This window comes from Rhizopus delemar, genomic scaffold, assembly GCF_000149305.1.
Source record: "Rhizopus delemar RA 99-880 supercont3.1 genomic scaffold, whole genome shotgun sequence".
In the NCBI taxonomy this organism is placed as follows: Eukaryota; Fungi; Mucoromycota; class Mucoromycetes; order Mucorales; family Rhizopodaceae; genus Rhizopus; species Rhizopus delemar.
In genome coordinates this window covers 679,949-694,589 of record NW_027137827.1, presented here as the reverse complement: position 1 = coordinate 694,589, position 14,641 = coordinate 679,949, and the positions used below count along the sequence as shown (strand labels likewise).

Below are 14,641 nucleotides of genomic sequence, written 5' to 3'. Positions count from 1 at the left end.
AGACTCAATAATGAAGTATTGATGTATCTTATACATGTGCTTTGTATAAAAATTGTCGAATTTGAGGATTCTTTGATTTTTTATAATGTAAGCAAAAGTGCCATAGCTGCTTTCCAAAATGTTTCATGAGAAAAAAAAACAAGCATTATTTTTCTAAATCTATTCATGTTTAAAGGACCAAAAATTTTGATAAAGGTTGTTTCCAAATTGTTAAAAATATTTGAATGCTATAAATGCAATTAATGGCAACTATTGCGGATGTAGCCAAGCGTATCCAGCCTATATAATCAGTTTTTGAATGAAATAAAATAGTGACATTTACTACCCTCAACATGCATAACAGTAAGATGCAAAGAAATATAATCAATGCTAATAAAGCATCTTGGTAGAGAACTGCAATGGAAACAAAGCCAAAGCTAGAAATAAGAGCAGCTTACTAAAATAGTATCAAAAAGCTATATAAACCACCTCAACATGGGTTTGGCAAGTCTTCAACAAAGTCGGAAACTGATTTTTGATTAATTCTACAAGATTTAAAGAATAAGTTTTTGCATAATTTTTTCTTTTCTTTCGATTATTTTCAGCTAAAGAAAAAAAGAAAAAAAAGGCAAAATAAAACATGGGATATATAATTGAAGTAAGAATAAATCTTATAACAAAGAAAACTTCATTTCTCATAATAAATTCCTTTTAAAAACCAATTAGTATGCAAAGGTAAAAATAGTATAAAAACACCAAGACTTTATGCTGGTATTTTTAAAAAGATATTTTTATAGAGTGATAGAAGTAACTGTAAAGGTCCAGTGGGAACTTGTCCAAGCCCAACACGTCACATAGAGGTAGTAATAGGTTTTTCAAATGAAAATACTCTCTATTTATATATATTTGCATGCATAAATGATATAGAAAGGTGAATTACGTTTAGGAGTTGAAGTTGAGCAATTCCATGGTATCACTTGGAGACACTGGTAAGATAAATAAACTAGGTGTATAAAAGGTTATTTAAGCATTAGATAGGGCTTGTTGCACTCCTCAAGTTATTCGAAATATGCACACTGCACTATCTGGTCCTGAAGAATTGAATGGCTGGGACGAACTTCGAGAGGACGACCAAGAACGCATAAGAAGAACTTGGGAAGAAGGCAAAATTCCTGATAATGAAAAGCCTGATCCTGCACATCCAAAAGAGACCAAGTATGCCTAATTTATCAGTATTTAAGAATAATAAGTTGTTACTGATTTATCATTTCCATCTTTTTCCTTTAATTATTCAGAACAAAAGCAAAAAAAACTAAACAAGAAAAGTAAATAACACTTTTTTTTTTTGAAAACTAAATTAGACTATTTAAAGAGTAGATAACGTCACTGACGAAGAAGAAGATAATGATATGAACGATAAGGGCACTGAAGGGGAAGAATCTTATGAAGAAGCTAATGGAGAGGAGGAACATGGTAAAGATGAACATGGAGAAGATGAAGATGATGAATATGAAGGCCACCATCAAGGCTCTTCCTCTCCCCCTCCCGCGTAAATTGATATTTATGTAAATTGACTTGTTTAATCATATTATTTATAGAGGCCGAAAAAGAAAAATAGTTGATTTACCTATCAGTGAAGAGTAAAAATTTGATACATCACATGTCATCATATACATTTTACATGCATACATATAGAGAAAAAAATGAAAGGCTCCGAAAAATAAGAAGAGAAGCAGGTAGAAAAGGGGGCAAAATAGGCGGTAGAAAAGGAGGTAAAATAGGAGGAGCGGCAAGTAAAAGTACCAAAAAACCGTAAATTAAAATAAGGTATTCCCTTGCGATTTGTGTATAGTAACTATCTTTTATTAGAGGTGCTGGCCGTAGAATTGGCAAAAAAGATACAGCTTCCAAATCAGGGGAGTCAAGAAAGCGCTCTATGGAAGAGGAAGGCGATGAAGATGTTGAAGATAGGTATGTCCTTAAGTTATGTGGAGCCATTTATACTAACACAGATTTTTATGACGAATTAGCAAGCCGTCAACGGCTAAAAGAACTGTCAGATATAAAAAAGTCAAAGGCTATTAATACATAGCTGGATAGTTGGTTTTCATTCATCATTGGCTAATTTTGTTGCTTCAATAAATAAGTTTTATTTGTTGTAAAACTTTTAAATAAACAGTTACAAATGATTCCCTCAAAAAGAAAATGCTTATTAACAATAATTTATTAAATGACATACTTAGGATCTATGTATAACTTTTGGCTTTGCAAAATGGAAAGACATTCTCTGTCACTCCCATTTAGCATTGAGGGTACTATCTAAACTAATCGGTTATGCTTTAACATAATTGCTAGGAAATACGCCTGATATAACCCTCCCTGTTCCATCCTCTTTGGACCCTAGCCACCATATATTATCTGAAGTATCTGTTACTATTATTTTGTCTCCTTCATTTAAATCTAGCTCTCCATTTCCTTGAGATTTGAAGGGATATTTTGCATAAAAAATTCTGGGGTTTGCTTCATTAATTGCTGGCGGGGAATTTGGCTCAGTTGCAGGAGCCAAATAAGCAGTATCAACAACATCACTATCTGCAGTGCTATCTTGCTGCATTCCAAAGCCAATACCTTCATCGTCGTGCCTGTATGATCTCCTAGGCTTTGATGACCCAGCCAACCCTGCTATTGGCGTTACACCCAAGCTTGTGGTTGCTGCTATCCCAAAGGCGTCTATAAATCGCTCGTAACGGGGCATAGGATCTGGATTATTTTTTGGGTGATATTTAAATACGTAAAGTATACCAACTGCACTCATTAAAAACAGAATTCCAGTTGATATGCCTACAGAGATCAGCACAACAGCAACCACAGATAAGTAATCTTCAACAAAAAGTTATTTTTATGTCATAATATTTAGTAGTATATACATTACGTCGAAGATTTTTTGAATCATAGAAATCGGATTTGTGAATCATTTTATAAATTTGCCCAGGTTGATGATCCCACTGAGTAGAAGTGAGGTAAGGCAGCCATATATTTCCATCATAAATAGCCGCACTGACATGGCCAATATTGAGTAAATCAATGTCTCCAAAGGCGAGAAGCATATTTTGGGCCCCTTCTGGATAATAATATGAGGCATTTAATGCAGGAACAAGAAGCACTTGATTAATAATTGTGCTAGGTCCCAAACCAGTGTTGTTGAATGAATTGTACATTTTATCACTGACTATGCCCACAAAAAAACCAACTGCATTACTATCACTAAAGTGCCTTTCAGTTGTTTTTCGACCAAATAATTATCAAACTTACTTTAAAGAACCAGCAACAATGAATGTATTTGCATCTACGCCTTCGATAACACTCACAGGTATTCCAGGCAAAAAAGTGTTGTCAGCCTTCATGGCCCAAGAGCTAATCTGATCTTTTAGATTGGCTATATATAAACTTTGCTGATGAGCATAGATATCACCAAAGATAATTATTTCTCTGTTTTTTGATGCAAACATGCCACGTACAGCACCAGTTATTCCATCTACGACTGCGTTCCATTGTAAGGTGACAGGATCTAACATGCAAACTGTGCTGCAGCTGAGTGATCCAGTTTTTAGGAATTCACCACCTATTAAAATATTTTTTCCATCTGGATGAGCTTTAATACTATTCACTATTCCTGGTTCATCATTTTTGTCTAAGTAAAAAAAAAAAAAAAAAAAAAAAAAAAAAAAAAAAAAAAAAGTTAACGAACTGCTTCCTTTTGTTGCACTAAAGTTATTACCAAAGATTCCATAAATGGGTATATTTGTATTATTGTTGATTAAATCGTAAATGGCAAAGCTGACAGAACGGTTGGACTGGAAACGTCCACCAACGTAGAGTCGGTTGCGGTATTCGGCTAAACAATAAACGTCTCCTTGTAGCTCATCAACTAAGATCCAATCAGTATTATTAGATATTAGGATTCTTGTCACATTGTCATTCGTAAAGTGGCCAGCAATAACAACTGAATCCTGCTGCGTTACTACTCCGGCTGTGATAGATGTGGGATAAAATTGTGATTCGTTATCAAATATATTAGGTGCAAGATGGCCAGAGTCAAATATCGCCATATCGGCTCGGTAGGTCTCTCCATTAAGTTGATTGCCTATAATCAGCGTTTGAGATTCATTCCTATGTACCAACTTTACTTGTCCTATGAGTAGTGAGGGCATCTTGATCCAGGAGCCGCTAGTAATATCCCATTGTGAGATTCCTCCCGACTTAATACAGCGTTCCGCAGATGTAAATTGACAGGAAAAGAAACCGGTCAACATAAGTGTATTATTTGAAATCAGTAAAAGATCAGTGACTGGGCCATTTACGCCTCTTTGAAGTGGTAACCACGTTTTTTGTTGCAAATCATATCGGGAAACATAGGGAAGACTAATGTTTGCTACTGATGTTGAAGTAAATTCACCCGCAACAAATAGTTCTATTATGATACGGTCAGAAAAAAATTTAGTAAAAAAGGTTTTCTTACTTGATGCATTGTGCGCTACTATTTTTAAAACTTTCCCATTTAGCCCTATACTAGCTAAAGGAGCCATCAAGCCAGTTTGATATTCATATGCTACTATATTATTGTATGGATTGCTGAAATTCATATCGGAAAATTCGCCACCAATATAAAGCATGTCGCCACTAGAAGCGTCAATAGAGTAAACGGTGGAAATCAAGGGCAGCTGTTCTGAATTTTACTAGAATCAATTTTCATATATATACAAATATCAAATTGAATATTTACGGTTCAATGGTTTCCAAGATACAGCAGAGATATTTTTAGCCAAGGTTAAGTTATGTTCTAGAATGCTGATGATAAAGGGTGCTGCTGAGCTGTTTCTTACAAAGTCTATTGTGTCAGCCATGATGACAATTTCACCTTTTACTGTTGAATTGAGGGCGGGACGAAGGGTTATAGTCGGTCTAAAGCTTTCAGATGTAGGTGAAACTGGTCCTGAATACAGCAAGGTACGTGAATCTTCGAAGACATTTTGATCCGAATAAACTGTTGTCAGCTGTCCTGCCTGTAGCCGAAGCAGGTATTCTACTTGTGTTCTTTTATAGCAGTTTGAGCTTCCGATACATCCTGGTGTTGTTACATAGATGCTATATTGACCATATGAAGGAATATTTCTATAAAATATAAGAAAACATTTCAAATGAATTTTGCAAATATACTAACGGCTGATATATAATACTTGTATTGGTCGTTGAAAGCCCAGAGGCAGAGACTTTGGACTCCAAGACTTTTTGATAATAGCCATAGACATAAATATCCTTCCAGTTTCCAGTTATGATTGTCCTACTCGAAGAACTTCCTTGACAGGTGCTATTGCCAGTATTCAAGGCTGGATACAAAGATATATCTGCTTTCGTTTGCGTAACCATTAAAATCAAGAAATGCACGTCTTTGTTTTTGTTTACCTGATTGGTATATTTGAACATAACCTAAACCACCACCCTTTCCATACCAGGTATTGATGTTGATACGTATACCGCTGACTGTTATTGGATTTAAAACTGTAAAATCTTGAAACGTATCATTTAATAATATGCAATCAACCAAACATGAAACAACTTGATGAGTAGCAGGATCAAAATAGGATAAATTAAAGTATTCGTTGGAGCCTAAAGCAAGAATACTATTTAAAGGAAACTAGTGTGAATGAGAATGTCCTCCTTTTTTTCTTTCTCTCCCCATAAAATTTCCCCTTTTCATTACTTGAATGAAACAGTTCCACGTCCTTTACTTGGTGGTAGGTTGGATAATCTAAATATTGTTGGCTGAACAGGATGAGCAAACTGAGCTTCCCAATAACCAGGTACACCATGTTTGAGAGTCCAAGATTGGCTGGATGCATTCTGAGATACTTTTGAAGGACAAACAACACTTGCTGGGTTGGATGAATAGGCACCATTTCCATCTGAAATTGTCTAAATGAAATTTGATCATTAAAGGGGAAATAAACGCAATTTGATCCTTGTTGTATTTTACAGTAAAGGGAGAATCCATTGGAATTGTTTGACTAGTATCGAAATTATCGCTTTCCAGATTAGAATTATTGGTAAATAATGTAGTGTTAAATCGACCACCAAATAATATAGTATTTTGTTTATTATTTTTAGTGATTGTATACACTGGACCATTTAGCCCTTTCCAAGGCAAAGGTAACCAAGTATTGTTATACCATTGAGCAACATGTCCACCATAGAGGCTAGCATTGGTGTTAAGAGGAGCAGTAAAGAGGCCACCTACATAAAGTATGCTATCCGTCGAGTCACAATAAAGGCTGAGCACAGGGCCATCAAGCCCTTGATTTAAAGGCTGAAATTGATTTGTCTCTATGTTGTATTGTACGATGTAATTCACAGTTTGATTCACAACCCTGAACTGACCACCTAAATAGATTGTGCTTTCCAGAGCACAAGCAGCAGTGATATTTCCATCAATAAAGCTAGTTAAATCTAAATAGGTATCGTTTTGATGCAGTAAAATATTGGAAGGAGAATGAAATTGAAGTATGTCTTTCGCAAATGATATTCCTGCAAATTTTCCAATAAGACCTAGTTTTCCAGCAATTTCACGATCATTAATGTTTGGTACACCTAATATGTCTCCTTTAACTATCCATGCAAATAGCAGAGTAGAAAACAAAAACAGAAACATCAAAAGTATAAAAAAGGGAAAAAGAAAAGGGAAAGAAAAGTTTAGTTTGCTTATAAACAAACCCTTTTATTTGTCACTTTTGTGTTCCCCTGAACTGAGCAACCTTACAGTCACTCAAAAAACGATTACGAAGGAAAAATAATAAACAGTATTGAGTGCTAGAAAAGGAGACTTTGTATCAGCTTACTTATCTCGAAAAGAAAGCATATAACTAAAGTAAAATGCTTTCGAAAGCACCTGATTTCTTACTGTAAAGGGTATTGATAGATAAATAAATCCGCAAGCATTATAATGCATTTACATAAAAGGTATTAGTTTCTATTTTATTGGCTTTTTTCTCTCTATTTTTATCCTTTTCTCTTTTTCTTTATACAAATATATGCAGTAACGAGGTATATATTATAAAAATTTGTCTTTAAAGTTTCTGTTTACTGTTCCTCGGCTCGCAATTCAACATTTGTATCTTCCAATGCCCCATAAACATTACTAGGATTTGGATTTATCACCGGTATAAAGTTAGTTTCAGAGTACGAGAAAGAGTGTCTTGATCTGCGAATATGAGAGTGTTTCAAGAACTATGAAATGCGAGAAAAAAATTTAGTCATGCAGTATTCTACTAAAATAATCTATTTTACTGCTCCAGTAGCACCCAAGTGTCCTTCATGTCTCAAGAATAATGCTTTCATTTCACCATTCGACCAAAAATTAATTGCATAAGAAAGTGTATTCATTGTGATAGGATGTCCTCTTATAAAAAATCCCCCAAAATAGATTCGAGTCAAGTTGTGTTGTTTTGCATTCAGATAAGCGATTTGTCCAATATTATTACTAACCATAAACAACAGGCTCTTGGCAATGTCTTGCGCTTGAAAGCTATCTTGTGACTGTTGAACACCCTTTTTAAACACCTTACCAAAGCTACTCGCTATACGTGTAGATTTTAATCCAAGTTTCGTATAATCTGAACCGTATATATCTCCTACTAAAAGATCTATATTTCTATTATCCCCTGTTTTTGATATTTCCAGCATATCTATATACAAAATAGTATAAACCTCAAGCGTATATTATGTGTCAATTATCATACTTACCATCAAAGGATATTGTGTTCGTCAATAAAGACATCAGGCCCCATAAAGTTCCTCCACCAAGCTTTTTTTAAATAGTAATGAATAATTACACAACAGATTCATTTTCCCCTTATACTTACTGAGGTTCCACTAATACGGGAAAATTCATCGGGGCCTGTCACTTTTAAAATGCTTACACCTGATCCAATGTTGACCAACTATGATATATAATTAATACATATAATGCTTTTTCCATTTCTTTCTATTTACCATGTATGGATAAATATCATTTGTTTTTTTTTGAAACTTCATTGGATCAGAATCTTGTTCATTATAGGTAAATACTTCATAGGGTATTTCTGTAACAAAGAAATTCAAGCCTAACAAAAAGAGAATTAGTAAACCAAAATGGTGTTGTCATAAGTACTAACCTGTAATAAGACAGTCCATTTCGTCTTCCTTTTGAATGGCCACGCCAGGTAGTTTTTCTTTAAGTTTATCATAAAACAAATGTGCGCCTCCTCCAGTTGCTTTCAATACGAGCTTATTATCTCGACGTGACTCTAGCTTTACGTCTGCTATCAAAGTAGCTACATAATCGATGCAGTCTTCTATTTTCTCTGTTTCAAACTTTTTAAAATGAAGTCTACCGCCTTTTTTATTTGCTGCAGAAGTAAAATAAACTATCTTCGCTAATGATCCACCAATCTAAAGAGAACAGGGGTTCTTTGTAGGTAATACAACACTTTCGTTTCTTTTTTTTTTTTACATCAACAGCAATATGAGCTACATGTTCGTTTTGATTTGGCAAGACAATATCTCTTGTTTCGTGAGCAGCAAGAGCAGCTTCAGAGACAGAAGCGCCATCGAGATTCATTATGGAAGTCATGACTAATGATTTTAAAAAAAAAAAGAGTGTCAGGTTGCAAAAACAGTAAGTTTTAAAGCACGCTCCTTTTTTTATCCATTTCCCACCCAAAAATTGGAAATAACCACTGTGAACTTGGGGTAGATATATTTTTTCCTTGAAAAAAAAAATGAAGTATAAAAGCTGAGCGCTTGGAAGTACCGTTTATTTTTTGTATACAAATAGGACAGTGATAAAAGAACCCAACGATTTGGATAAAGTATTTGTTTTTAATACAAATTACTACATTAGCAATGTAAGATGCCTTTGATCTGCATTAATGATATGAATACTGACTTAAATTATAATACAACTGCGTATTGCGATGTATTTTTATTCATAAAAAGCTTATTCATGCCTTTGTGCGACTCACTAAAAGCATCAAAATGAATTTGGGGGGAATGAAACACAGAAGCCTGTTCTTACTGCTTTCACAATTGATTTTTCTCAGTATTTTAAAATATTTATGAGCAGAAAGACTTAAACATCATCTTTATTACTAACAAATACCAAACTTTAATAAATGTCCTGAATAAAGTTTTTTTTTTTTTTTTTTTTTTTTTTTTTTTTTTTTTTTTTTTTTTTTTTTTTTTTTTTTTTTTTTTTTTCAAATCTAAGGCTTTTGTATGCTGACATATGCTTGATACTTTAATAGAGAAAAAAATTGAATTGGTTTGTTTAATTCAAATCATTATCAGTAAGTTTTTTATTTTTACATTGATTGTTGCACTTATATAGTATGAGGTATTTGAAGCATATGTATTAGAAAGTTGTACTTTTATCTTGTCAGTTCTTTAAGCTCTTGTTGCTTTTCCAAAATCTCTTGCTTAATAGATTCAATCATATCATCCTTTTCTTTCAATTGTTTACTTAATACTTCATTCGACAATTCTTCATCCAAAGCACCGCTCGACTCTAATTGCTCTACTATTTCAAGTTTTTCTTCCACTTTCTTTTTTAATTCTTCTACTGTCTGCGTAAGTGTTTCCTCCTTTCTTAAAAGGGATCTCTTTTGTTCACTTTCAGCTTTCAGTTTATCGAGAGTTTGCTTTTTATTTTCTATGTCTGAAAGGCTTTGTGCGTTTTTTCCTTTAATGAATTCAATTTGATTCTTTAGATTTTGAATCTTATTTTCCATTTGAGAATGTAGAAAAAAGAGTACTAAGTCACAGACAACGTCGATTTACTTTATTTAGACAGCAAATCATAACAACAATAATAGATGATATAAATACCTATTTTTCAATCTCTTTTTCTTTACAGTAAGAATGATTTCAAGGTCAAAAGTTGAACACATTATCTGTTTGACTTTGAATGGAATTAATGTGATACTTTATCTATTTATTATTATTGCTATAGTATTTAAATGTATAAGCGGTGATTTTGCTGCTATAGTTATGGGCATCTATGGCATGTAAATATTTTGCTTTACTCAATAAAAAGAAACAGTTAACCCAGTTTTACTATATAGAGTCATGGCTAGCTTACTAGTCATAAATGAATTACAAGAAATCAAGTATTCTTTTACTTACTTTTATTTCTTAACCACTTATCGAGGTAGAGGATTTATCATGATCTTGTAAGCACATGCATCATGTTGCATAATAGTAGCAACTAAAGCAAATGTTATATGTAGCTTTGGATGCTTAGTACTTGATGTCAAAATTATAAATATCGTAGCAGGAACACTTGTATTAGCTACTGGTTTGCTTTATATAATTATGTCATTCGTCACAAACTTTCCTCAACCACAACCGTTAAATATTAATTGGGGAAATTGGAAGGACTTTTCGGCAGAAGGATTAGATTTACCGCATTCAAAAAATAATAACCAATTAGAGGTAGATGATGATGTTGAAATTATTTGATTTTAATAATATAAATTAGAGTGAAATGCATCAAAGACTTCGTTCACCACCACCAGTTGTATAGAGAACTTATACCCAAACATCTTAATCAACCTAACGTCAACCAAATGAGTTTATATGCCCTTATTTATGAATACAAAACACTCACCTTGATGGATGAATAAATATGTTGCATGAAAATGAATGTACTCAAGAAACCAAGTGTGCCTGTACATAATCCTATTAAACAACATCCAATCAATAAATTTGTAATATAAATAAAACTTCCAAGAAATCCTTGAGTAAGTGAATGTTGCATAAAGTAAAATATGCCATAACTATGATGAATAATAAAGATAAGTTAAAAGCACAAATAGTTTTGAGAAGTAGCTTACGATAGCATGTAAATTGAAGATGAACCACCAATCAGAAAAGATTGCCACCACCAAAGATAATCTTCTGTACATAACTGTACAAATACCAAAATGATGGTCACCGTTGAAGTAGTGATCAGTAAAGCAGTAACACATTGTACAGTATAAGTAATTGACAGCACATATTCTCCTTTGATTAGCGAAGACAAAAATTCGTGCCAGTTCAAATAAATGACTGAAAATGGTATAATACCGCCCATAATAACCCTTATATTGTATTAAAAACTTGCAAAAAAAAATTTTTTTCTTTTTTACCTAATAAAGTTGAGTTGATACCATCGCTTTGCAGGAATTATCCTGGGTATTTGTGTAGTTCTTGAAGGATACTCTAAGCGTTCATGTTTTTCACCCAAGTAGGCGCCAAGAAAGGTAAAAGGAACAAGTACAAAAATAAAGATTGAAATCATAGATATCCACCCAGAAAATGAAATAGCAAGTGAAGACTGCTGAGACCAGGTTAAGACATTGGTTCCAAAAAAAATGGAAAGTACAATGGTTGGGACAATACAAGATGTCTGCAATAAATAAGAGAAAAATGAGTCATGAAATCCTCATTAAAGAAGATGTAAACTTACCAAGAGACTATTCAAAATCCATGATTTCCCTCTAAATACTTTGTAGATTCTGGCGCTCCAATAGCCAGCAGGTATACTAATTTTGATGATTAATAACTCTTATACACCTTTATATTCTTTCGTACCTTCCCACGAAAAACAAACATGTAAACCATTGTGTAAATGAAGTTGGTTCAGCCGGATGATACCATCCTTTAAAGAGAGCAAATAATAAACCAAATGCGACTACTAAAAGCTGAATACCAGTTCCCATCAATGGTGTTAATAGACCTCCATAAACAGGTCTTCTAAACACATCTCTATCAATCAATCTCCAGCCAGCATAATCCTCTACGTCCTCATAAATCTTTAAAAAGATGTCAGTATCATTTTTATTTATGTTTCACACAATTTACCTTAATATCTTTATCGTCTTGATTAGGACTTGTACGATGATAACTGGTTTTATACAATATAAGTACAACAATAGTCGATAATAAGATAGCAACAATAATGCTGTTTAATGAAGCATATTTATATCTTTCTGGATTAGGTGGTATTAAATATGTATCCCAACGATTACGAATGTTATTGGCTTGTTTCCACTTGACTGAATACGTAAAAAACACGGTAAATCTTCGTTCTAAAACCCTCTGGTGTTGATAGTCTATACTCTTTTTTGTGCATCCTCCTTCTGCAATCCTATTTTAAACATGTTGAAGAAGTCTTTTTCTCGAATTATTGCTTATATTTACGAATCGGGATAGATTTCAAATCCTAAGATATTGTATCTACCAGCTTGATTTTTTTCGTAGAGTATTTGGATGATAACATGGTTATTAAGATAGTACATGTTGCCAATTTTAAATCCTAAAGGAAATCCAATTCTATAGTTGTGTTCAGGGGCTTCATTGGTATATGATACAGTAGCTCCAGGCAAACCATCCAATTCCCTGTTATTTTTTGAGTTTTCTTCTTTTTTGTAATTTTCTTTTTTTTTTCATTTTTTTACCATTCAACTTGATATTCATCACTTACTAAATCGCTTATTTTAATAGCATCTTCAACACCTAAAGTTTGTTTACAAAGTAATTTACATTCTTGATCTTCAAGTACGTTAACCTATTGATGAAATAATGATGTTATTTGTAAACCCTATCTTTTTCTCTTTTTCTTTTCTTTTCTTTTTTTTTCTTCTTTTTTTTTACTTTATAGCCGCTTTGAATAAGTCTATCACCTCTAAGGTCTTGATCAAATACAAGAGAGCTCTTCTTTCTTGCTGAGGATTGTTGAGATTGACAAATGAAAGGTAATGATTGAATACTATATGTCAGTGGATTTCTTAAAGAAAATATTTTATTGTAATAAAGAGGAACGCTTTCTCCTTCTCTATAGTCTTCTAGAGAAAATGTGAGCTGAAATAGACATAATAATATAAAAATGACTTGAGGTGTCATCTATTATTTCCTTGACCGCTTTTATAAAATAAAAAGTAAAATAAATTAATTTTACAGAAAGTAAAAGAGGATTGATTTGCTGTGTAACATAATCATAGGGTATTTAGCCTCTTTGTTTTGGTCTTTCTCTTTAGCTTTTTTTATCCACTCTTTCTTATTTCAAAAAAAAAATGAGTAAATTCAAATTAGAAGTTCCTGTGGATTTATCTGAAAGCACCTCAAGCATGCTGGATACTGCCAAGAAAGTACTCCATTTAGTCACTTTGGCTACAACACTATTAACTATATGTGTTGTTGCTCCTATGATAGCAACTGAAGCGCGTTACTTGGTAAAGGCAGTTACCAAAAAAAAAAAGTATTCTAAATAATTATGATAGGGTGGAGGCAAACCAGGACCAAATTATACTTTATTTGTGTCCATCATTAGTCTTCCTATTCCCTTCTTCTTGGTTTATTTTCCTTGGATGTACGAGCATCATAACAAATTTAGACGCCCAGGAAAATTTTGTCTCAAAAACCGTACCAACTTGATTTTTTGTGGTTTCAATTCTTTTCTTTGGGCAACAGCTGGTATCGCTTCTGCCGTCTATTCAAATGATGCCTCAGCCTGTACTGTAGATTCCGAACTCAGGGAAACCTATGGTGATGATTATGTGAGCTCTTGGGGAACACAAGTAAGAGAAAATGAAAAAAAAAGATTGAATTATTAAACAATCTTTTCTTAGTGTAATTTATCCAAGGTAACCGCGGCCTTTGCTTGGATTACTTGTATCATTTGGTTAAGTACATTAGTGTGTACCGTACTCTCATTTTGGAAAGAGAAGCAGGATATTCAACATAGATTGAATGAACATAGAATCAGTAAACAATCCACATTACATGAGGAAACCTATACTGAAAAACACGTTGAATCTGTTTATCAAAAAGAAGAAACAACTCATCACTATGAGACATCGTCATCTTTTAATGACTCTGCTCAACAGATGCAATACCAACAGCATACTGTTTATGACAACAATAATGTAAGCCAGCATCAATACTCACCTTACAGTGGTAGTCATTCAAGCCCATATCAACCTGCTTCCTATGAAAACCACGTAAGTCCTCCAGCTCTGAGCCACATAAATGCCCCTGTTCAACATCAAACCAGCCCTTCTGCTCCATATCAAACCAGCCTTCCTGTGCAATATCAAACCAGCCCTTCTGCTCCATATCAGACCAGCCTTCCTGTGCAATATCAAACCAGCCCTTCTGCTCCATATCAAACCAGCCCTCCTGTGCAATATCATACAAGCCTTCCTGTTCAGTTTTCTCCAATGCCAACTCCTCAGCATGTAATGTCTCACCCTGAACAGACACATTACCATAATACTTAGCTTTTAGTATGTAATAAATATCTTAATTTAATTCTTTACTATCTATTTACTTTGGGCTTTGTTCAAATTGAAAGAAAGAAAAAAAAAATCAGAATCATGCTTATTCATCTTACTGATTTGTGTTTACAATAAATGTCAGTAAGAGCTTTGAAAATGCAATGAATGATTAACAAAACCTTCAATTTATTGCTAAGCAAAGTCTTAAATTGCTGCTTTTTGGGGAACATGATTTTTTGCAAGAATATAATAACTGAAAAGGTTATTTATACTACTCAAGTTATTAATGAATAATGTCATTACATGGGGTCTGT

At 33.4% G+C, this 14,641-nt stretch overlaps 6 protein-coding genes across 6 annotated transcripts; 2 read left to right on the top strand and 4 right to left on the bottom strand.

The window, feature by feature from the left end:
- Positions 1-619: 619 nt before the first annotated feature.
- On the top strand, positions 620-1,623 carry RO3G_00278 (uncharacterized protein; the record flags this gene model as incomplete). The annotated part of the gene is made up of 6 exons (XM_067654869.1): positions 620-637; positions 777-842; positions 907-968; positions 1,018-1,194; positions 1,352-1,528; positions 1,578-1,623. The coding sequence occupies 6 exons, from the start codon at positions 620-622 to the stop codon at positions 1,621-1,623; spliced, it is 546 nt and encodes a 181-aa protein (XP_067510970.1).
- A 1,238-nt stretch (positions 1,624-2,861) lies between these two features.
- Positions 2,862-6,685, bottom strand: RO3G_00277 (uncharacterized protein; the record flags this gene model as incomplete). The annotated part of the gene is made up of 9 exons (XM_067654868.1): positions 2,862-3,243; positions 3,292-3,601; positions 3,758-4,450; positions 4,499-4,591; positions 4,763-5,151; positions 5,201-5,366; positions 5,443-5,660; positions 5,741-5,952; positions 6,014-6,685. The coding sequence occupies 9 exons, from the start codon at positions 6,683-6,685 to the stop codon at positions 2,862-2,864; spliced, it is 3,135 nt and encodes a 1,044-aa protein (XP_067510969.1).
- Positions 6,686-7,113: 428 nt separating this feature from the next.
- On the bottom strand, positions 7,114-8,644 carry RO3G_00276 (pantothenate kinase; the record flags this gene model as incomplete). Its single annotated transcript, XM_067654867.1, has 7 exons — positions 7,114-7,260; positions 7,321-7,718; positions 7,777-7,837; positions 7,896-7,973; positions 8,026-8,135; positions 8,187-8,385; positions 8,525-8,644. 7 exons carry the CDS (start codon positions 8,642-8,644, stop codon positions 7,114-7,116), a joined length of 1,113 nt encoding a protein of 370 aa, XP_067510968.1.
- A 796-nt stretch (positions 8,645-9,440) lies between these two features.
- Positions 9,441-9,800, bottom strand: RO3G_00275 (uncharacterized protein; the record flags this gene model as incomplete). The annotated part of the gene is made up of 1 exon (XM_067654866.1): positions 9,441-9,800. The coding sequence occupies one exon, from the start codon at positions 9,798-9,800 to the stop codon at positions 9,441-9,443; it is 360 nt and encodes a 119-aa protein (XP_067510967.1).
- Positions 9,801-11,194: 1,394 nt separating this feature from the next.
- RO3G_00274 (uncharacterized protein) lies at positions 11,195-12,350 on the bottom strand (the record flags this gene model as incomplete). The annotated part of the gene is made up of 5 exons (XM_067654865.1): positions 11,195-11,458; positions 11,519-11,594; positions 11,644-11,864; positions 11,914-12,199; positions 12,253-12,350. The coding sequence occupies 5 exons, from the start codon at positions 12,348-12,350 to the stop codon at positions 11,195-11,197; spliced, it is 945 nt and encodes a 314-aa protein (XP_067510966.1).
- Positions 12,351-13,124: 774 nt separating this feature from the next.
- Positions 13,125-14,330, top strand: RO3G_00273 (uncharacterized protein; the record flags this gene model as incomplete). Its single annotated transcript, XM_067654864.1, has 3 exons — positions 13,125-13,283; positions 13,332-13,628; positions 13,680-14,330. The coding sequence occupies 3 exons, from the start codon at positions 13,125-13,127 to the stop codon at positions 14,328-14,330; spliced, it is 1,107 nt and encodes a 368-aa protein (XP_067510965.1).
- Positions 14,331-14,641: the final 311 nt, after the last annotated feature.